Raw genomic sequence first — 24,044 nt, 5'->3', positions numbered from 1 at the left:
TCCTTCTACAGCGTTATTAGAAATGCAAGTGAGGTGGAGACTGTGGGTGTAGCTGGCGCCGAAAGGTGCTCGGAAGTAAAGGCAAACTATTAGGGTGTTTGGTAAAATTCCGGGAAAGTTGTAGGGAGACGCTTATACTTACGCCGTATGATAGAAATCCAGTTTTGGCTCATGCTTAATAAATGGGAGTTTTAAGTGTTTTTAGAACTAGACCAAAATAGGCATACAGATTGTGTGTACACCCATTTTTAAGCTCCTAACGAAAATTTGCTTTTTTCTTTGTTATAGTTAAGAAACTACCTTTTTTTTTTTTTTTTTAAAGAGTCAAGTGTAAAACGGTAGAGTACGTTGTATTTACTGATCTTTGCCATTGCTGCTTTCTACAGGTGTTGGCCGGGCATGTGGAGGGAAGGGTTTGCGGTCTTCATTTTGAACATCCAAAACCAGTACCCAATTTCAAAGTATATGGGGACAGGGGAGTTATTTGCATTCGATACACTTGGATTCACTTCAGGAAGTATTTCTCAAAATCTCCTAAAATGTTTCTTGTAGCAAAAATTTGATCCAGATACAACTATTTGGAAAAATACTGAGATATGTTAGTAAAATGTGTTTTGGAGATGTTTTATTGTCAATTCCAGTTTGACTTCAATATGATAAACTTTTTTTTTTTTTTTTTTGGACAGAGAGAGCACAAGTAGGCAGAGAGGCTGGAAGAGACAGAGGGTAAGCAGGCTTTCTACTGAGCAGAGAGCCCAATGCGGGGCTATATCCCAGGACCCCGAGACCATGACCTGAGCCGAAGACAGAGGCTTAACCTGCTGAGCCACCCAGGCTCCCCTTGTTAAAACTATTCTTAATGAATAGTTTTAGATATACATACTATATAGGTAATCTACTGGAAAGTTTGCAGACAGTTTCCATTTTAAATTCTTTCTCACTTTTGGCCTTTTCATCCATCCTTTCAGATTGACTCCCATTTCCTATATCTGTAGTAGAGCAGAGGAGATGTGTTAAGTGTTGATCACCAAAAACTTTCATAGCCCTTAGAGCACTGTATGAACAAACATACATGATTGAAAAGCTGGGTATAGCTGTGTATTTAACTCTCAAGAATGGTGCTATTGCGCTATCGATCTGATTGACTTAAAGCAGACTTTAGTCAAGAGGACACAGATGACTAGATAACAATTGATTTGGTTGTCCTGTGCAGGCTACATTTTTTTTAACCCTCCTCAGCATGTGGTGTTATTTAACCATTCTTTGTATATGTTCGTTTTAAAAGCATTGGGGAATGGGTGGGTTACACTTTGCTGTAAAAAAGACTTGTCACAGAAGTCTGGTATCTCTGTCATTTTTAAGCACCCACCCCATTTAAATTACTGTAGCAATTTTTAAAATGTATTGCAAAATTCATATTTTAAATTCTGTCACATCTCCAAAATGCTTTGAAATCCCTCCATGCACATACACTTTTTTCTGTTTGAAAAGCAGATTTAGTATACTTACTTTTTGGAGAAAATTATTTTGACTTTGAAAGTTAAGTTTTATTTTTTTAAAGAAATAGAATATCGTTTCTGCATTCCTTTTTTGGAATTGAAGTTGTGATACAGCTTAGAAAATAGTTTTGTAACTCAGTTTTTTAATACTGAAGGAAAAGTTTTGTCTCAGAATTCTACTAAAGTATTTTCAACATTAGCAGGCCCTAAGGTAAATTTTGCCTTTTAGTATGAAATGGCATAATAAAAACTTTCTGGTGGCTACAGAGTAAGTTTCAAACTATAGTTTCTATACAAATTATTTTACAAACTCGTTCTAGACCTGTAAGACCCATGATTTTTTTCTTTGCACACCAAGAAGTTATGCAGAGAATGTAATTTACCCAAGAAGTGCTGTGTTGTATGGTGTTCTGTTTAGTAATATCTGTGTTCCTAAAAAATGTTTATAAAATACATTTAAAGTACACCAGGGGAGCTTGGTTTTCTATAACAAATGGTGAAGAAACCTTGATAAAGTGACACATCATTTGGTGACTTGAGTAATCAAGCTCCTTATTTGTTTAAATGAAGGCTTTAGTTAATCATTTTCTCAAACCAGGAAAAACTGTATTAGAAATTTTAAAAAATAGTTCGGTGTGAAGGATTTTAAGCATGAACTTTAACTTAATTGGTTTTAAAACTCTGTTACTTGAACCCCTTATGGATTTTTCCTGGATGGCTTGAGACTTCCTCTGAAAACCCAGCAGTTACTATTTTTGTTTGTTAAATGTATTGTACTTAAATCTAAGAATTTCTTTGTAGAAAGAAATCTGCATGTAAAGGAAACTTAAAGCCTGTGTTTTTTAATTCATTAATTCATATTACCTTTATTTAGCATTTACTGTGTGCCTTGCCTTGGGGATACCAAGATAAATTAGAGATTGTGTAGCTTGAGCTTTAGTTGAAGAGGAACTATAAAGGAGTAAAAATGGGCGAGCCTGGGTGGCTCAGTGTGTTAAGCCTCTGCTTTCTGCTCAGGTCATGATCTCAGGGTCCTGGGATTGCCATCGCCCCCGCCCTTTCTCTGCCTACTTGTGATCTCTGTCAAGTAAATAAATAAAATCTTTAAAAAAATTTTTTAAAAAGGAATAAATATGTACATGCAGAAAAGAGAACTATTATCTAAGATGCTCTTAGGGAATCATTTACAGAATAATCATTTGAATTTGGATGTATTAACTGCAAATAGGAGTTTGAATATAAGAGGGATGGTAAACAAGGTTGGTCTTTTCTGGAGGTTAACTCTACAATACCTTAGATTTGCAGTAAAAATAGATTGTTAATGTTTGGTCATGTCTTTTCTATTTGACTCCTTAGAACTATTACTTGGGAATAAGAGTTACAGAACTTCATAATTTTAGGTTTAAAATATGACCTGTGTATCATTTGGTTAGATTCTCAAGCTTTTTTCATCATGAAGAGTTAGTAGTAAAAGTGAATTTTCATTTTTCTAGCTTCATACTAGGTTTAGCTGTTTTGTTCCTACACGTTATTTTATTGAGCAGCTAGGGCATTGTGAATAATACAAAGAAGTATAAGATACTACTCCCTTAGAAGAGCTTACAGCTTTGGTGGGGAGAAAGCTTGACAATTTAGGAATGGTTAGATGCCAGTTCAAGATAGAGTAGAAGAGCCATATAGAAGGCAGGGCATAATGATTTTTAAAATTGTTGTAAAGGAATTTAGATAAAGGAAATAAGATTTAGAATTTGGGGAAGATGGGGATGAGTAAGAAAAAAGACAAGTTAAGGACACTGTGGACCAAAAGCACAGGGAAGTGAAGATAGATTGGCTGATGAGGGGAAAATATAAAGTAAAAATTTAAAAGCATCTGTACCTTTTGAGTGAAATGTTTAGGGGAAAGTTTTTAACACAAGGTTAATAGAAGTGTTGGGGAAATAGCTTTTGTGTTACTCTTTATCTTTGCTGTGTTTGGCATTACAAGGAACCTTGCAAAAACTTGTACGTTGATTATTTTATAGTTTTTTCATTTTCTTCCTGTTGATGTATTCTTCCTGGTCCAAAAATTTGTTTCTTTCTATACTTACTTTTTTCAGAGCCAAATATTAACTCTTTTTATTTACTTATATTTTTATTTTGGTTGACTGTTTAGAGAACTAGTGGAAAATTAACATTTCTATGATCTGGGGGATTGAAAGATCCAGATTTCTTTATTAACTAATAACTAGGTGTTTTCTTATAAGAGTATTGAATTAAATACGCTCTTAAATGATTTTTCTTACATTTATGATCTTGAGATTTATGTTATTAATTCTAATGTTGCCTTATTTAATTTCTGTATTTTCATTTTTCTTTAGAAATACTGTCACCTGAAACTCAAGTGACACCACCATCTTTTGCTGAAACTGATCAGTTTTTTGTTAAGAAACACTGACTCGTTTGTCTTTATTTCTTAAAATTAGCAGTCAGTCATCAAATTCTTTTTCTTGGATTGTTCTTTCGAATTCTTTGGTAGTTGAGGTACTTTCAAGCCTCCAGGATTTGTCCATCTTTTGGGCTTTGTGCCTCAGCAAATTAATTTTGTATTCCATTTCTAGCTTATAATGATTTCTTATTGCTTATTATAAGGTTTAACACCTGCTTGTCCTTGAAGACCTTCTATAGTCGTACTTTATGTCTTCAGAAACAAAATAAGTTTGCTTTTCAGCATGGCAGCTGTGCTCAGCCACTCCACCCTAGTCACACACCTGGAATGACTTCTTTCTAAAATTCAAATCCAGTTTATTTATCCTTCTTTCTTTCTTTTTAAGATTTATTTATTTGACAGAGAGCCAGCAATCACAAGAAGGCAGAGCAGCAAGCAGAGAGGGGGAAAGCAGGCTATCCCAGGACCCTGAGATCATGACCTGAGCTGAAGGCAGATGTTTAACCCACTGAGCCACCCAGGAGCCCCAAATCCGGTTTATTTTTCAAAGTTGGTTCAAATCCTTTCTCCTCACTATTACTTAATCTATTCCAGGGGTCTGCAGTTATGGCCCTTGGATCAGATTGGCCTTCTGTCCTGTTTCTGTATAATGGCTTTTTACGTTTTGAAATGGTTGAGGATACAATTGAAAGAATAATGTTTTGTGGTTCATTAAAATATATGAAAATTCAAATTTGTGTTCATAGACAACAACCATGGTCATTCATTTAAGAATTGTTTATGGCTGTTTTTGTGCTATGACAGCGGACTTGAATTGTTACTGACAGACACTATGTGATATATAAAGCCTAAAATATATACTGTCTGGCCAGTTTTCCAAACCTCATCTGTCCCAGCTTACACTGATCTTTCATGTTTTGGAATTCCTGTTGCATTTATCAGTTCCATGTTATAGCACATCACCTTTGTCTTCTCAGCTATGGTACCATAAAGTTTCTTTTAAAATTGTGGGGAAAGTGGTTTTGAGCCTTTTTTTCCCCTGCATATCTATACCTTCTTTTTAGTCTATATGTCTTCCTGAGATTCTTATTTAACCTTAGTGTTGCCATCAGTAAGAAAATTGTTAAGACTTATCTATCGTATTTTGTATAATGAAAATAATGATTTTCCTTTGTTACAGCATTATAATCTTGTATGTCAAAATCATGACCTTTCCCTCACTTCTCTGTTCTCCGGTGAGAATACCTCAGAATCTGGAAGGGAGGTGAATATTCATAGCACTAGCTTAGTGGACTTCCCTATACTATATACCTTTGTACCCTCGAAACCTCTGACATAAAGCTGAGATAGGCACAGTAAATACTTACTGGATTGTTCACAGAGGTTGATATAAATGAAATGACCTTTGTTTCTTCTGTTTTCACCACAGAGTGAGGATATGGTCTAGAAGGAGTTTAGAATAACTTCATACCAAGGCGTTGGACATAACGTGTTGTTAGAGGAAACTGTTGATTAAATAATAGGGTAGTTAATCGGTTTGGAAATAGTTTAGGTCATTGGTTTTCAAAGATATTTAATGAAGTGAAACTTTTTTTCAAACAAGAAGTACTTGAAATATCAAAAGATAAAAATGAATAAAAGCAGAATTGTCTTTGTTGAGTAGGACTTCACTGCTCCCAAAGTACTGCCTCCTTGGACCCTCCTGGAAGTATTTCCAATGAGCCTTCAGGGTTACCTAATCTGTCTTAACAAGTGGACTCTTGAAAAAAACTGGAGACTTTTTATTTTAGAATATATTGCTATACTAATAGTGTTTGGGCCCATAACATGGTTGTAATTTTTGTTAATTTTGACTATAAATACGACTTCAGGATTGCTTAGTGGTTTAGGATCTGAGTCTGGAGATTGACCCATGTATTCATCAGTAAGAAAATATATGAGTACCTGCTGTGTGTCAGGTGCTGTTTAGGGTGTTGGGAATATGGTTAAAAATAAATAACAACAACTACAACCAAAAAAACCAGAATAAAATTTCCATCCTAACATAGTTTAATTCTGAATCCTACCAAGATATGCTTCCAGGTTATTTAGTTGCTGTGTAAGTTGTTGAAATTTTTAATAGATTTTTCTTTTCATTAACTTGGTTATAGTTTTGTGTAAAGAGCAGTTCATATGAATGATGTTTTTAGCATTCCATTCAGCCTTAAGATTATGTGCTTATGTGGTAGAAAACTTGGTCAATGACATTATTATGGAATATAACTGACTTTTCTACAGGTATTACATTGTTTTTAGTTATCTTGTATGTTAAAATGGCTTTCCCCTTGTGATTTTTCATGGCATTGATAAATTTGTTACTGAGAATGAGCAGTGTTAAGAAAAGTAGTACTATATCGGTATTGTGCCGTATTCATCTTTAGTAATTCAGTTGCTACTTTTATTAAGCTAGTCTAGATTGTCTGACATTGTGAAATATATGATAGTCTTAGGGCTTGGAACTGTCTTTTCTCAAATATTTGTTTATATAAGGGATATTATATTTGGCCTAAAGAAGATGGAATGTGTAATTTCTTATAATTGTGATTCTAAAAAATATTTTTGAAAAACTAGGTGGTTATTCTGACTGAAGATACTATAGATATAGATCATAGTCTTCATTTTGGTGGCTTAATTTTTGACTTGTAATGACCTTGAAATCCATGTGCACTTACTCCATTAAAGCTGTCTATCTATTTATCTATTGATTTATTTTAGCGAGAATGGCGTGGTGGGGGTAAGGAGAGGGACAGAGGCAGAAGAAGAGGGAGCGAGAGAACCTTAAGCATACTCCGTGCTGAGCACAGAGCCTGACTCAGGGCTAGATCTCACTAAACTGAAATCACTACCTGAGCTGAAACCAGTACGATCAGCTGACTGAGTCACCCAGGCTCCCTTCCATTAATAGATTTAGAAAACTTTTAGATTAATATGTTACAGAGCTTATTTAGTAAACATCATGTGATTTCCTCTTTTTTTTTTTCTTTTGGCCAAAGAATTAACAACATTGTGATTTGAACATTTATTAAGATTTCATGAATTTATTGAGTAGCTAATACATGGGAAGCACTGTTGGAGGCTTTTGGAATACATTGATGAAATAAAGATTTGAGCCTTTGTGGATCTTTATTAAGTATGGTCTGGGGTGGGGAGAGGGAAAGAGTTAATGACAAGTAATAAATAAGTTGTATAGTAACTTAGGAGTTAAGAGGCAAGGAGGATTTGGGGGGGTTTTGGGAAAAGCAAGTGTAAAAGCAGAGATGCTGAGGAACAGTGTTCCTCTATGTGACTGGAGCAGAATGAGAATGGGAGAATATATGAGAGTAGGTCAGAGAGCAAGACAAGATTGGAGAAGGTAGATCTTATAGTATCCCACAGAAAGGATTTGACTTTGACTTTTAGGAGTCTCTGGAGGGTTTGGGGCCTAAGAATGGGAAGCTATGACTTAATGTTTTAAAGGAAATTCTGGCTACTCTGGTAGTAATAGATGGGAAGAGGAGCAGGAATGGAAGCAGGGAAACTAGTCTTGGAATAATCTGGGGCCAGATATGTTGGTGGATGGGGTAAAAAAATAGAGCAATAAATGTAATGAGAAGTAATAAATTCTCAATATATTTTGAAGATAGGACCAAAGGGAATTTCCTGACAAAGTATAATAATTTAAAAGTATAAAATAATTTTAAAATTCCACCTTATATTTATGAACACAAACTTTGTGAGAAGGTACAAAACGAATTTTGGGTTAAGTCCAGAATCACTAAGAATTGATTTTTCCTAGGTTCCCTGTAGGACTTAAAAAATTTTTCTTGCAGAAAGCACTTGATGTTATTACAACTCCATCAGAAGTAGTATGTTGTGTTTGAATGGCTGTCACGTATCTTAGAAAATTCCGTTGTATAGATGGCTTCATTTTTAAGACAGTTTTAGGGACCACTCAACAATATCAGGCAGATAGTTGGTGTATCCCTCCATCTCTCTCATCAGCTGTAGTTCTACTCAAATTATACATTGTTGTTAATTTCTGGGAAGGTACTTAATCTAAACATTTCCTTGAAAGGGTTGTAAAATGAACTTAAAGGTAGAATGAGAAAGAAACTGATTGCTGGGGCACCTGGGTGGCTCAGCTGGTTGAAAGCCAGCCTTCCACTCAGGTCCTGGGATCGAGCCCCACATCAGGCTCTCTGCTTAGTGGGAGTCTGACACCCCTCCCTTCTCTCTCTCTCTCTCTCTCTCTCTCAAATAAATAAATCTTTAAAAAAAAAAAAAAAAACAACTGCATTGCAAACTGCTGAAAAGCAGTACTTTGCTTAAGAGAATAAAGATTGGTCATCCAGAGACTCCTTTTAACTGGATAGCTTTGAGTCGATGATTGCTACTTTTGTCATGGTTTCTTCAGGGTAAAGATAGGAGAAAATGAGAACGAGTTACATGAAAGTAAAGTCACATCAAAAATCGGGAAGTTGGGGGGACCTGGGTGGCTCAGTGGGTTAAAACCTCTGCCTTCGGCTCAGGTCATGATCCCAGGGTCCTGGGATTGAGCCCCACATCAGGCTCTCTGCTCGGCAGGGAACCTGCTTCCTCCTCTCTCTCTGCCTGCCTTTCTGCCTACTTGTGATCTCTGTCTGTCAAATAAATAAAATCTTAAAAAAAATATCGGGAAGTTGTATGGATCAACATAATCAAATATTATCATTAAACATTTGAAAGGAATTTTCAGATTAAATTGAATAGCCTGCATATAGATATCAGCTATTAGTTTATTACTAGGAGCACACACAAAAAACAGGGGATTCTTTTATTCCTTTTTTTTTTAATCAGTGCAGAAGAAAAACTACCTTAGTTACTTAATGGATAGTAATTTTGACCTGGATGTTGAGGGCCAGTAGAAAATTCATGTATGTGTAAACTATCCAGGTGGCTGAAATTAAATGCCCTTGTATCCTGTTACAGCCAAATTCATGAATGCTATCTTTCTCTCATGAGGTGGTAACACCATACTCTCCCAAACAGATAGCAAAATGTTTTTGAGGGCGGGTTATAGCAGTTTTTTTCCTAGTCTTCTGGTTTCTCAAACTTTTTAAACTCTGAAAACATTTTTTAAATATTAAAGCTTTTGGAAAAACATTTTAAAAGAACTTTTGAGTTAAGTAAACCCTGTAAATCAGATAAAGCATGTACTGCTTTTGATGATTGAGTTGGAGGGAGAGAGCGCTTATTTGTCCAATATTTTTTACTACCTGAAAGTGAAAGAATTTTCCACCACCGTTTGAAAATCACTTTGTAGTGACTCATGACATAAACTCTGGAGCTGATTTCAGAGTAACCAGGTAGCCTTCCTGGAAGAACATGGATGTTCTTCAGTGTCTAATTGGTAGTTTACCGTGAATTTGGTGTGAAAACCATAAATGTCACACAAAGCTACCTCATTTTTAATTTAAACTTTAATATTCATGATTCAGAGCCTGCCACTATCAAATTTATTAGGATGTGTGTTGAAACCCCAATATTAAAATTTATCCTCCATATAATAATTTTATTCTCATTAGATATAAAGCCTCCCCAAAAGGGTGGTAACTTCATGCTCCACTCATCTCCATTTAATTTTAAGGCCCTTTTCTTCCTGTAGCTTTTAAAATACATTTTATGTTAAGAGTGTTTTTATTTCTGATTACACTCTATAACTTAAAGTAGAAAGTATTCTGTATTCTCAGTATTCTGAGGTATATGCTGTAGGAGAGCAAGAATGTTTCTTTTAATGTGTTTGGAATAAGCATATGAGAAATGAATAAAGTGACTGTTAAGGCAAGGGATTAGGTTTGTAGTTGAGAATTTTCTATAATACTTAGGTTCATGTGACTTTGTACTGTTAACCTTTCTATTTGTGTCTTTTAAACTAGAAGGCAGGGAACAGTCTTACTTGTCTTTGAATTGCTCTTAGTTTTAGAACAGATTTTTGTTTAATAAAGAGCTGCATGTAGTACTAGTGTATATACTATTTAACATAAAAAATTCCCCAGAGTAACCACTAGGTATGTTTTCTTTTGATGTACATCTTAAAGTGTACTGTCTGCAGTTTTCTGCTTTTCTAGTAAGAAGGAGGGTAGGCCTTGTATTTTCCTTTGTGTGTTTTCCATTTTTTTCTCAATTGTTATAGAATCATGCTGTTTTTGTGAATTTTGTTTTACCTTTTTATCGTTGTATATAACTTTGTTATCCAGTTCATTCCCTTTTGTTTTCTTATCAGTAAATACAAATATTTTTTTATGCAGGTTAGGTAAAGAAACTGGTGCTAGGTGCAAGTACCCAATTTAACCAGATGAATATTTTTTAGAAGTTCCACTAATGAAAAAGAGTTATCAGGATTGGATGGGACTCCCCTAATTTCTTTTACTTCTAATTATTGTATATACTGCTGCCAGGTAGATATTTTAAAGTTGCAATCTGATCATGTAATTTTTTACAAAAAATCTTTTGACAGCTTCACGGATTCCAAGAATCAGACTGATACATTACTTATTAAACTTCTTTTGTTTTCTAGGCACTTATTTTAAAAAATGATTTCATTCTTAAATTTGTATAGATAGCACAACCCCATTTTATAGGTGGGGATGCTATGACTCAAAGCAGTTTCGGTTTTGCTGTTTTCATAAACTCATAAATAATAGATTTAAATCAGTTGTATTTGTGGTTTTCTATTTCTTGTGTTGCTCCTTCAACACAGGATTATTTTATCATGAAAGTGAATCTAATAAATGCTTTGTTTGTATATCATATGGCAGATACTAATATTTGTAGTTGAAGCTAAAAGAATACACTTCAGAAGTACAAAAGTAAATCTGAAATTTTAACTTTTAACATTGTTTTACCAAAACTATTAGTCATAATTTTAAATTCAATAGTTTTTTTAATCATTAATAGTAGTATAGTAAATGTATAGTATAATTTGAATAGATGTTTACTTCACACCAATAGCTGTTTACTTATTTACTTGCAGTTGAGGTCAATGTAGAAGCCAGGTATTTGGGGGCAAGTGATGGTTCCTTTCTTTTTTTCCCTGTGTTCTTTATTTTGTCTGGATTGAAGATAATTTTCATGTATGTTGATGTATACAACTGGATATTTTCCCTGTCTTGTGAAACTTTGGCGTGGGAGAAATGATATATTACTTTTAATTCAACTTCAAAAGTATGAAGAATCTGCAAATAAAACTTATATAAAAGACTGACTGACTGCTTTCACGTAAATAACGTAAATTAAATTACATTCAATTCTTAGGGTTATTTCATGTTGCTGGTATGTCAAATAATTCTAAACGATTGTCTCAAGTAGACAATCTCAAAATTCTTCAGCTTGGTTCTACTCAAAATGTTATCCATGAGCTTTTTATAACTATTCTGACAGGAAATGAATATAGAAATCAAGAACATTTAGAAGTAGTTGGGCAGTAATTTTATGTCTCTTGAATCTTATTAGGGTTTGGATTTTTGAAAAAAGTTCACTTTGGATTTTACAGAATTGGACTCGCAGATATGAAATAAAAATTGATCCTTCACCTTGATAGTTTGAGAAACATTGGTCTAGTTAAATACTTTCAGTATTTGTATTAACTGTCCATTTCAGTTTTCCTATTGAAGTATTTGAATGTTCTGAATTCGTTTTGGGGCATAAAATTTGATAGACTTGTTTTTGAAAGTTGTAAGGGAGTTGTTAATGGCAACTGATACATTTAATTATCAGCAAGTATAATGTAGTCACAGAAGGCAAGAAAATTGAGGAAGGGGAAAAGACTAGTTATTTCTTCAAACTTAAAGGAAGGAGCAGAGGCAAAATAAAATGCACATTTGGTTATTAGGGGCTTATTTTAAATTTCTTGAGACATTACCTTAAATTATGTGTGTAGTTATTTTAATTGTTAGATTTGTCTTAAATTTTGAAGTCATCTTGCATTTAAAGCAATAAATCATAAGCAGTCTTTATGGTGGCTTCCAAAAATACATGTAATATTTATTGTTAATGTCCATAGTTATTTGTTATAAATATATTTAGTGTGTATATGATGTAATGTGTAATTTCATGGTTAAAGTTTTTCCTTTTTCTCTTTCTAGGAAGATGATCCATATGATTTTGAAGACCTTTCTGCACAGAAATGAGGGAAATACAAAGAACCAAATATAGTTCTGAACTTTGGGATCTGTATTTTGAGAGGATTTTATTTTCAGAATGAGAAGTATATCTGGTTATCTTTATGAATGTAGAGACATGAGAAGAGAGTTATGATGGCAAAAAACAAAGAACCTCGCCCCCCATCCTATACTATCAGTGTAGTTGGACTCTCTGGGACTGAAAAAGATAAAGGTAACTGTGGAGTTGGGAAGTCTTGTTTGTGCAATAGATTTGTACGCTCAAAAGCAGATGAATATTACCCAGAACATACTTCTGTGCTTAGCACCATTGACTTTGGAGGACGAGTGGTAAACAATGATCACTTTTTATACTGGGGTGACATAACACAAAATGGTGAAGATGGAATAGAATGCAAAATTCATGTCATTGAACAAACAGAGTTCATTGATGACCAGACTTTCTTGCCTCATCGGAGTACGAATTTGCAACCATATATAAAACGTGCAGCTGCCTCTAAATTGCAGTCAGCAGAGAAACTAATGTACATTTGCACTGATCAGCTGGGCTTGGAGCAAGACTTTGAACAGAAGCAAATGCCTGAAGGGAAGCTCAATGTAGATGGATTTTTACTGTGCATTGATGTGAGCCAGGGATGCAATAGGAAGTTTGATGATCAACTTAAATTTGTGAATAATCTTTTTGTCCAACTATCAAAATCAAAAAAGCCTGTAATAATAGCAGCAACTAAATGTGATGAATGCGTGGATCATTATCTTAGAGAAGTTCAGGCTTTTGCTTCAAACAAAAAGAACCTTCTTGTAGTGGAAACATCAGCACGATTTAATGTCAACATTGAGACATGTTTTACTGCACTGGTACAAATGTTGGATAAAACTCGTGGCAAGCCTAAAATTATTCCCTATCTGGATGCTTATAAAACACAGCGACAACTTGTTGTCACAGCAACAGATAAGTTTGAAAAACTTGTGCAGACTGTGAGAGATTATCATGCAACTTGGAAAACTGTTAGTAATAAATTAAAAAATCATCCTGATTATGAAGAATACATCAACTTAGAGGGAACAAGAAAGGCCAGAAATACATTTTCAAAACATATAGAACAACTTAAACAGGAACATATAAGAAAAAGGAGAGAAGAATATATAAATACTCTACCAAGAGCTTTTAACACTCTTTTGCCAAACCTAGAAGAGATTGAACATTTGAATTGGTCAGAAGCTTTGAAGTTAATGGAAAAGAGAGCCGATTTTCAGTTGTGTTTTGTGGTGCTAGAGAAAACACCCTGGGATGAAACTGACCACATAGATAAAATTAATGATAGACGAATTCCATTTGACCTCCTGAGCACTTTAGAAGCTGAAAAAGTTTATCAGAACCATGTACAGCATCTGATATCAGAGAAAAGAAGGGTAGAAATGAAGGAAAAATTCAAAAAGACTCTGGAAAAAATTCAGTTCATTTCACCTGGGCAACCGTGGGAAGAAGTTATGTGCTTTGTTATGGAGGATGAAGCCTTCAAATATATCACTGAGGCTGATAGCAAAGAGGTGTATGGTAGGCATCAGCGAGAAATAGTTGAAAAAGCCAAAGAAGAGTTTCAGGAAATGCTTTTTGAGCACTCTGAACTTTTTTATGATTTAGATCTTAATGCAACACCTAGTTCAGATAAAATGAGTGAAATTCATACAGTTTTGAGTGAAGAACCTAGATATAAAGCTTTACAGAAACTTGCACCCGATAGGGAATCTCTTCTACTTAAGCACATAGGGTTTGTTTATCATCCCACTAAAGAAACCTGTCTTAGTGGCCAGAATTGTACAGACATTAAAGTGGAGCAGTTACTTGCTAGTAGTCTTTCACAGTTGGATCATGGCCGCTTACGGTTATATCATGATAGTACCAGTATAGATAAAGTTAACCTTTTCATTTTAGGGAAGGATGGCCTTGCTCAAGAACTAGCAAATGAGATAAGAACACAATCTACTGATGATGAGTATGCCTTAGATGGAAAAATTTATGAACTTGATCTTCGGCCAGTTGATGCCAAGTCGCCTTACTTCTTAAGTCAGTTGTGGACTGCCGCCTTTAAACCACATGGGTGCTTCTGTGTATTTAATTCCATTGAGTCACTGAATTTTATTGGGGAATTTATTGGAAAAATAAGAACTGAAGCTTCTCAAATCAGAAAAGATAAGTATATGGCTAATCTTCCATTTACCTTAATTCTGGCTAATCAGAGAGATTCTATGAGTAAGAATCTACCAATTCTCAGGCACCAAGGGCAACAGTTGGCAAACAAGTTACAATGCCCTTTTGTCGATGTACCTCCTGGTACATATCCTCGTAAATTTAATGAAACCCAAATAAAGCAAGCTCTCAGAGGAGTATTAGAATCAGTAAAGCATAATTTAGATGTCGTGAGCCCAGTTCCAACCAGTAAGGATGTATCAGAAGCCGACCTGAGAATTGTCATGTGTGCCATGTGTGGTGATCCCTTTAGTGTGGATCTTATTCTTTCACCCTTCCTTGATTCTCATTCTTGTAGTGCTGCTCAAGCTGGACAAAATAATTCCCTAATGCTTGATAAAATCATTGGTGAAAAAAGGAGGCGAATACAGATCACAATATTATCATACCATTCTTCAATTGGAGTAAGGAAAGATGAACTGGTTCATGGGTATATATTAGTTTATTCTGCCAAACGGAAAGCGTCAATGGGAATGCTTCGAGCATTTCTGTCAGAAGTTCAGGACACCATTCCTGTACAGCTGGTGGCAGTTACTGACAGCCAAGCAGACTTTTTTGAAAATGAGGCGATCAAGGAACTAATGACTGAAGGAGAACACATTGCAACTGAGATCTCTGCTAAATTTACAGCACTGTATTCTTTATCTCAGTATCATCGACAAACTGAGGTCTTTACACTGTTTTTCAGTGATGTTCTAGAGAAAAAAAATATGATAGAAAATTCCTATTTATCTGATAATACAAGGGAGTCAACCCATCAAAGTGAGGATGTTTTTCTACCATCTCCCAGAGACTGTTTTCCATATAACAACTATCCTGATTCAGATGATGATACAGAAGCACCGCCTCCTTATAGCCCAATTGGAGATGATGTACAGTTGCTTCCAACACCTAGTGAACGTTCTAGATATAGATTAGATTTAGAAGGAAATGAATATCCTATTCATAGCACCCCAAATTGTCATGACCATGAACGCAACCATAAAGTGCCTCCACCTATTAAACCTAAACCAGTTGTACCTAAGACAAATGTGAAAAAACTGGATCCAAACCTTGTAAAAACAATTGAAGCTGGTATTGGTAAAAATCCAAGGAAACAGACTTCCCGGGTGCCTTTGGCACATCCTGAAGATATGGATCCTTCAGATAACTATGCGGAACCCATTGACACAATTTTCAAACAGAAGGGCTATTCTGAAGAGATATATGTTGTCCCGGATGATAGTCAGACTCGCATTATTAAAATTCGAAACTCCTTTGTAAATAACACCCAAGGAGATGAAGAAAATGGATTTTCTGATAGAACATCAAAAAGTCATGGAGAAAGGCGGCCTTCAAAATACAAATACAAATCTAAAACCCTGTTTAGTAAAGCCAAGTCATACTATAGAAGAACACATTCAGATGCGAGTGATGATGAGGCTTTCACCACTTCTAAAACAAAAAGAAAAGGAAGACATCGTGGAAGTGAAGAAGATCCGCTTCTTTCTCCTGTTGAAACTTGGAAAGGTGGTATTGATAATCCTGCAATCACCTCAGACCAGGAGTTAGATGATAAGAAAATGAAGAAGAAAACCCACAAAGTAAAAGAAGATAAAAAGGTAAGTTTAACTCATAGTAGGTGATGTTTATAAAAATGTTTGTTTTTGCTTTTTAAAATATGTATTTTTTTAAGATAATGAATTTGACATCATTGAGAACTTGGGATGCCTATGTCATTCAGTAATTTTGTGAATATTTTGTGAGGATGAATATTTTCGTTACTTTTTAAATTGCCTTTTTATTTGTGCCTTATTTAATGTAGAAGTTTGAATTCATATTCTTCAGTGTAATCATTCTAGGTGAATATGTTTATTTTCCTAATAGAAGCCCAGATATAGTGTGATTTTGCTCTATTTTGTTGTAAGCATCCCATTTATCTCTCTTTTTGCCTTCTTGACCTATCAGTTTTGGAAAATTATTTTGAAATACCTGTCTCAATCAAGGATCATGACAATATAGTCAAAATGATAATTTGTAATATTGGAAATTTAACAGTTCTAGGATTCTTTTTTGTTGGTGGTGGTGTTTTGTCTAAAGACATGTAGAAAAGTTTGTGAAGTTTGAGTTGTAGCATTTTGACTAAATAGCAGTATCTGTTTTTAGTAGATAGTGATTGTATTAAGCACTGAAAACTTAAATATGTATGCTAAGTTGTATTTTATAATTTCCATTAGATCTTTATTACAGTGGTACTTTAGCACCTTCACTTCTAGTACTCTTTGACTCTTGAGTGTGCACAAACTTTGCTGAAGATTTTTGTGGTTTTGAGATAGCTTTCAGCAGGCTTTTATTCTGCGTATTGATAGTTTCTTCATCAGTTATGTCCATAGTCTTAATACATGTTTGTTTACTACAGGTACTCTCAGCACATGCTACTGGCTAAGTATGTTTGGCATCTTTTGTACTCAACCTGTTACCACTAGTTCTCTCTACACGTTTAATCACTGTCAAAAAATTTCAGCATTTTTTCTCAGTTTGTTATTAATACTACTTAATGCTTATTAATGAGGATAAAGCATTTACAGTCATTCCATTTTATTTTATTTTTTGAAAAGATTTTATTTATTATTTATCTGAGAGAGAGAAAGAGCATGAGAGAGAGCAGGATCAGGGAGGAGAGGGAGAAGCAGGCTCCCTGATGAGCAAGGAGCCAAGGTGGGACTCTATCCCAGAACCCTGGGATCATGACCCGAGCTGAAGGCAGACACCTAACCAACTGAGCCACCAGGTGCCCCTTTTTAAATTGCTTTTGTGTGTGTGTTATTTTTCTATTTTTGATCAGAAGTCTGCTAATTGTTTTGGTAACTTTCTTTTAAAATTTCAACTTCAAGAATAGCTGCAGGAAGAGTAAAAGGAGCTTTTAAATAAAAGCTTTACTGAGATTTACCAGCTGTTTATTACATTTTGTCCCTCTTCCTTGATTTATTTCGTGTGGGTATTTATTGGGGTTTATTCATTTTGAACCCTGTGAGATGAAGTTGCAGATGTTGCGACTCTTTTTACTGTTAAATACTTTATTTCCTAAGAATAAGACTCTTTTTACTGTTAAATACTTTATTTCCTAAGAATAAGAACATTCTCTTAAATAACAACTGCATAGGTATCAAAATCAGGAAATTTAATTAGGTTAAACAGTATTATTATTTAATAGGCAATCTGTGATCAAAAACAGATTTTGAACATGTTGAAACCTTTCTCATTAGTTTTCTTTATATCTTCTCCCAATTTTCCCTAATTTCCATTTAGTTCCAACAATAGTATATATGTAGTTTTTATTTTTTCACTTAGTTGTATTTTTCCCTGTTGCTCCATAGTATTTTGATTATACTTCTTATTTTTATTTTTTTATTTTTAAAAAAGTTTTTTCGATAATATGTTTTAGTCATTATATTTTTCATTTAGCAAATTATATTAAAAATGGGTGGTTAGGCTTCCAGGTTTTAAATTTTGCTATCATTTTTTGTTACAGTGACCAGTTTACATAAAAGTTTATTCCTTTTCAGTCATTTATTTAGGATGAATGTACAACAATAGAATCACTAGATTGAGGACATAAGTATTCCAATGACTTGATATTTATTACTCTACTTTTAGTATTAATTTCTTAAGTATGAGTACTATGCAAGGAAGGAATATGCCAAATCTGTATTAATATTTTGAAATTTTAGCACAACCTCTGATTCCAGTTAGTTTATTTTTTTTTTAAGATTTTATTTATTTATTTGACAGAGATCACAAGTAGACAGAGAGGCAGGCAGAGAGAGGGAGGGAGGAAGCAGACTTCCTGCTGAGCAGAGAGTCTTATGTGGGGCTCAATCCCAGGACCTTGAGATCATGACCTGAGCCTAAGGCAGAGGCTTTAGCCCACTGAGCCACCCAGGTGCCCCTCCAGTTAGTTTATTAATAATGATATTCCTCAAATTGAAGCAAATCTCCTTATACCTGATTTGTCTTATGTAGTCACTTAACTGTACACATGGTACCTGGCTTAGGATGGTTCATTTTAGGATTTTTCAACCTCATGATGGTGCAAAAGGAGTATTAAGTAAAAACCATGTTTAGAATTTAGAATTTTGATTTTTTCCTGGGCTAGGAAGATACGCAGTACAATACACTCTTGTGATACAGGGCAGTGGTAGTAAACTGTAATTCCAGTCGGCCCGATGATCACAAGGGTAAACAATCATTCTGTTTTTCACTTTCAGTACAGTATTCAGTAAATTACAAGATGCTCAACTCCTTATTAATGGAATAGGGTTGTGTTAGATGTTTTTGCTCATTTGTAGGCTAGTATGTTTTGAACGCATTTAAGGTAGGCCAGGCTAAAGTATATGATCAGACTATTAGTGTATTAAGTGCGTTTTTAATAAAGTATATGATCAGACTATTAGTGTATTAAGTGCATTTTTAATTTAATGTTTTCAACTTACAGTGGGTTTATTGGGATGTAACCTTATCATAAGTTCTGGAAGATAAATATTTTAATTGATTATAAAATCCACGGTTTTGGGTTTTGTTTGTTTATAGCTCCTGAATCTGGTATGTCTAGTAATTGATGGCATATCTTAACACAGGATTTTATTCTTTCTTTCTTTCTTTTTTTTTTTTTTTTTAGAGATACATAAAGTATTGGTGGTGTTTATAATCACCTCATCTTAAAGTCACTGACTATAGCAATTTGTCTTTAATTTTTTATTATCATCCCACAGACAAAAATGGGCCTAGATTCTCTTCCTCCACACCTGCAAATGTTTCATATATTTGATTCCTCTCAATCTTCTGTTTAATACAACTCTTTCATTTGGTGTCCATCTTTTCCTCAATTCCGTTGAAGTAGTGAATCAACTTAGAATCATATTTATAATCTGCTTTCAGTTACCTTAACTCCGTAGTTTCAGCTGTCTTTTAGAGTTATCTTAGAATTTCCTTCCACTTCTCTATAACATTGCTTTAATTTTTAGATTCATGTATTATATTTGAAATCTAAAAATATTGGAGGAATTGTATTTTAGAAGACTTCTCTTCTGTAAGTAATTTTTAAATCAGGTGTCATTTAAGTGTTTGGCTTCTGTACCTGTGGTCTTAAAAACATAGGTAACAGTGAAATTTCACACATACAGTTTTGTGTCAGAGTTTATATTTTATGGTTTTGTATATATGCACAGTGAAATTCTTTAGCGCACTCAAGGCTAACTTTATTACTACTTTTAACTTAATTTAAATTCAGTTAATTAACAGTGTATTATTAGTTTCAGAGGTAGAGGTCAGTGATTCGTAAGTTGTAATTAGCACTGGGTATTATATACACCACTTGCCCTCCTTAATACCCATCACCCAGTTACCCCATTCCCCCAACCTTCTCCCCTCCAGCATCCCTTAGTTTGTTTTTGTGGTTGAGAGTCTCTTATGGTTTGTCTCCCTCTCTGATTTCATCTTGTTTTATTTTTATTGTATCACAGTTATCCATGGTATCTTTTTTTAAGCATTATGGAAAGGCTGGAGCACTTCAGTGCAACCTAATTTCTCTAAAAATTATATTCATTGTGTCATCTGGACTTGAGTAATTGTCATCTCATGTTTCAGTTCAGTAAGCATTCATTAAAAACCTGCTAGACACTTAAAGTCTGTACAAAAAGCTGTTGAAGGATAAGAAAAGTTAAAAATGATATGCATCCCCCCTTAAAGAGCTTAAATGGAATTTGAGAGATCGTACCTTGTGCTTGGGGCAGTGTTAAGAAAGTACTACTAGAGCAATTTAAGGAAGCATAGTGTAATTCTTAAGAGCACATGGTCTAGAGCCAGACTTCTAGGATTTGAATTGAGGCTCTGCCACTTACTAACTGTAAGTGCATAACTTCTTTGCACTTCCAACTAGGAAAATAGAGATAATCATACTACTTAGGACTGCTTTGAGAAATCAGTTCCTATTTATTTACAATGGTGCCTGACACATTGGTAAATTTGTTAAATAAAAAAGTGTATCTACTATTTTGTGATAGTTTGTTTAAATATAAATATTAAAAGAATATAGACAGAAATTGCCATGGAGTATGTAGTATGTCACAAAACTTCATAAAGAGAAAGGTGTAAGTCACTACTTTTGGGTTTTTAATTGGCTTAGAAGAAGGAGTAAAGATATTTTAGGTGGGGAGAATCATTTGTACAGGGGCATAAAATTATGACTGAAGTAAGGTGAGAGGTGATAGGAAAGTGCCCTTATTTGGGTATTGAGAAATAGCATTGTATTTATAGAAATCTACAAAACTGAAAAACTAGTTTAAATCCAAAGCAGTTAGTTAATAAGCAAGGACAGAGGAGCAATGAAGGTTGTGTTGGTTAGGTGGAAGGTAGGATTGAGATTGGTATCACATAGTCTCAGTGGGAAGCTGATGTACATATACAGTTTTTTTTTTTAATTGTATTTTTTAAGTGCACTCCCTGCTGAGCATCAGGCTCAACATGAGGCTTGAAATAACTCTGAGATCAAGACCTGAGCTGAGATCAGGAGTTGGACACTTACCTGACTGAGGCACCCAGATGTCCCCAGTTTTTTATTTTTATTTACTTAAGAATTTATTTTAGGGGCGCCTGGGTGGCTCAGTGGGTTAAAGCCTCTGCCTTCAGTTCAGGTCATGATCCCAGGGTCCTGGGATCAAGCCCCAAGTCGGGCTCTCTGCTCAAAGGGAAGCCTGCTTCCTACTCTCTCTCTGCCTGTTTGTCTGCCTACTTGTGATCTGTCTGTCAAATAAATAAACGCTTTAAAAAAAAAAGAATTTATTTTAAAATAATCTCTGTATTATACGCAGTGTGGAGCCTGAACTTAGAACCCCAACATTAAAAAATCACATGCTCCACCAACTGAGCCAGCCAGGCAGATGCTTCTACATATTCACCTTTTTTTTTTCTTTTTTTTTACATATTCACTTTCAAAGTTATAGGGGTACAGAGGCCAAATGAGAAATCAGTAAAGCTAGAAGTTGATTCTTTAAGACTAGAAAAATAGATAAACATCCTGCAAGACTGATGAGAAAAAAAGAGAAGGCACAATTAAATACTGAGAGTGAAAAAAAGAACATAATTGTAGATCAGATTAAAAAGAGAATAGAATACTGTCAAGAATTTTATGTCAAGACATTAGAAAGTACAAACAAAATTAGCTTCTAAAAATATATAATCACCTATACAAGAAAGCTTCGAATAATCCTTTAACTATTAAATAAGTTGTAGAAGTTCTGTCTTGCACAAAAATACCATGCCCAGATCATTTTCCAGAAGGCTCTTTGAGGAACAGATCATTTCAGTGTTCTACAAACTGTTCCAGCAAACAGAAGGCAGGAAAATACATTTTTAATTCATTCTCTGAAGTCCTTTAGTATTAATTTCAGAACCAGACAAGGATGGTATTAGAAGGGAAGATTATAGTCCTGTTTTACATAGGAGTGTATATGGAAGAATCCTAAATAAAATACAGATCAACAGACCCTTGACTGCAATTTTGAAAACCATCAACTTAGGAAAACCAAGGTGTGGTTTTTTTTTTTTTTCCAACTTTGCAGCATAATCTGATTTGACCTGTTCTTGATGGCGGAATCTGATTTGAGGCTGTTTTTAATCATCATTTATCTTATAGAGTAAATATCTGTACCAAGTCACAAGCAAAAATACTAGTGTATTTGAAAAGAGTACAGCGTACTGACCCACAATTTAATTGCATTAAATAGGGGCGCCTGGGTGGCTCAGTGGGTTAAGCCTCTGCCTTCAGCTCAGGTCATGATCTCAGGGTCCTGGGATCGAGTTTTGCATTGGGCTTTCTGCTCAGCAGGGAGCCTGCTTCCCTCTCTCTATCTCTGCCTGCCTCTCTGCCTACTTGTGATCTCTCTCTGTCAAATAAATAAATAAAATCTTTAAAAAAAAATAAATGCATTAGATAATTGACATTTTTTTATACTGTACATTTTGACTAATGTCTAAAAATATCCAAATTCTAAAGCCCGTTTTCCTCAAGAGTTTTTGATAAGGGATTTTGGCCATGTAACAGCAAAAAAACATGCAAGAACAATATATGAAAGGCACTTTGTAATTTAATAAATTCATAGAAAACTATATTGTGAACAGATGAGAACCTTAACTTGAAAAAAGATGCCTACAAATAAACCAGTGAAATCTGCAACATATACCCTAAATGGGGAGATGGATTTCTTTTTCAACCTGGAACAAGATAATGTACACACTGTCACCACTTTATTCAGTGGTGGAGATTCAGTATTATGTGGAGATCCCACTCAAAGCAATACGATAGGAAATAATTTAAAGCAGGAATATTGGAATGGAGGAAACAAAATTGTCATTATTGGCTGATGTGATAGTTTATGTAAAAGCCAGAAAGGATTAACAAATAAATTATCAGTAGATAGAAGAGTTAGCAAAATAGCTTGATATGTATCAGTAACCAAAAGTCAATTGCATCTCTATATATCAGTGATAAACGACTTGTGAAATAGAGAAGGTATCACTTCAAAAAGCAAGGAGGGGCGCCGGGGTGGCTCAGTGGGTTAAAACCTCTGCTTTCGGCTCAGGTCATGATCTTAGGGTCCTGGGATCGAGCCCCGCATCGGGTTCTCTGCTCAGCAGGGAGCCTGCTTCCCCTCCTCTCTTTCTGCCTGCCTCTCTGCCTACTTGTGATCTCTGTCTGTCAGATCAACCAACCAATCAATCAATCAAGCTTTATTTAAAAAAAAAAAAAAAAAAAAAAGCTTGGGAGATTGTCCAGTGCCTGGGAGTTAACTGTGCAAACGACTATGTAAAAAAGTAACAAAAGTATTGAAAGACAGTGAAAAATATCTAAATGAGGAATTCTAGTGCCTTTCTATCCATGCATATAGTGTATCATGAAGTCACTGCTCTTCAGACTAATCTCTGGATTCAGTGTTTCAAAGTGTTAGGTTTTCAGGTAATTTCACATACAGATTCTAATCCATATATGGAAGAGTAAAGAACCTAGAATAGGACACTTAAGAAAGGCAGAAGTGGAGTGGTGGTGTTGGGTGTATATGCTTATTTTATCAGATAATGTAAACCTTTGGCATGTAAGATTGGTACTGGCACAGCGATAGGCACATTGACCAATGGAATTGAATAGGGCACCTCAAAGCATACAGTCTTCTGGCTTGGAGCTCCTGTTCCAGTGTGGTACCCATATGGGGCTATTGCATGTGGCTAATCTGAATGGGGATGTGCTGGTTAGAGAATGAAGAATGCCCTCCCTGAGAAGTATCATTTTAATTCAGATCTGATGGGTTAATAGGACTTAAGAGGAATAGTTGGTTGGATGGAAGAAGATTGAGTACTGAATGTTGTAAAAGGGAAAGTGGTGTGTTCTTAAAAAAGACCACTGTGGGTGGTCATTAATGTAATGAAGGTTCTGGCATACTTGTATAAAGAGCCAGATAGTATTTTAGGCTTTACAGGTAATACAGCCTCTGTTATAACTGGTCGTATCTGCTCTTGCAGTACCAAAGCAGCCATTGACAATATGAGTATGGCTGTTTTCAAAAACAGGCAGAAGCCTGCCTCTCTGCCTACTCGTGATCTCTGTCTGTGAAGTAAATTAAAATTTTTTTTTAAATTGTGTAAAAACGGGCAGAAGGTCC

At 34.9% G+C, this 24,044-nt stretch overlaps 1 protein-coding gene across 6 annotated transcripts in view; it reads left to right on the top strand.

Moving 5' to 3' along the window:
• ARHGAP5 (Rho GTPase activating protein 5) overlaps nucleotides 1–24,044 on the top strand; it is a 75,145-nt gene that overhangs the window by 2,134 nt on the left and 48,967 nt on the right. For all 6 annotated transcript variants that reach the window (XM_082737916.1, XM_082737918.1, XM_082737915.1 and 3 more), the window contains exon 2: nucleotides 12,066–15,953. In XM_082737916.1, the coding sequence (XP_082594042.1) occupies nucleotides 12,234–15,953 (3,720 nt within the window). In that variant the 5' untranslated portion in view covers nucleotides 12,066–12,233. The remainder of the gene's footprint in view (nucleotides 1–12,065; nucleotides 15,954–24,044) is intronic.

Source organism: Mustela nivalis (assembly GCF_964662115.1).
Source record: "Mustela nivalis genome assembly, chromosome: 6".
NCBI classification, from domain to species: domain Eukaryota; kingdom Metazoa; phylum Chordata; class Mammalia; order Carnivora; family Mustelidae; genus Mustela; species Mustela nivalis.
Note: the sequence above shows the minus strand (reverse complement) of the source record. Positions and strands in the feature narration are given on the sequence as shown.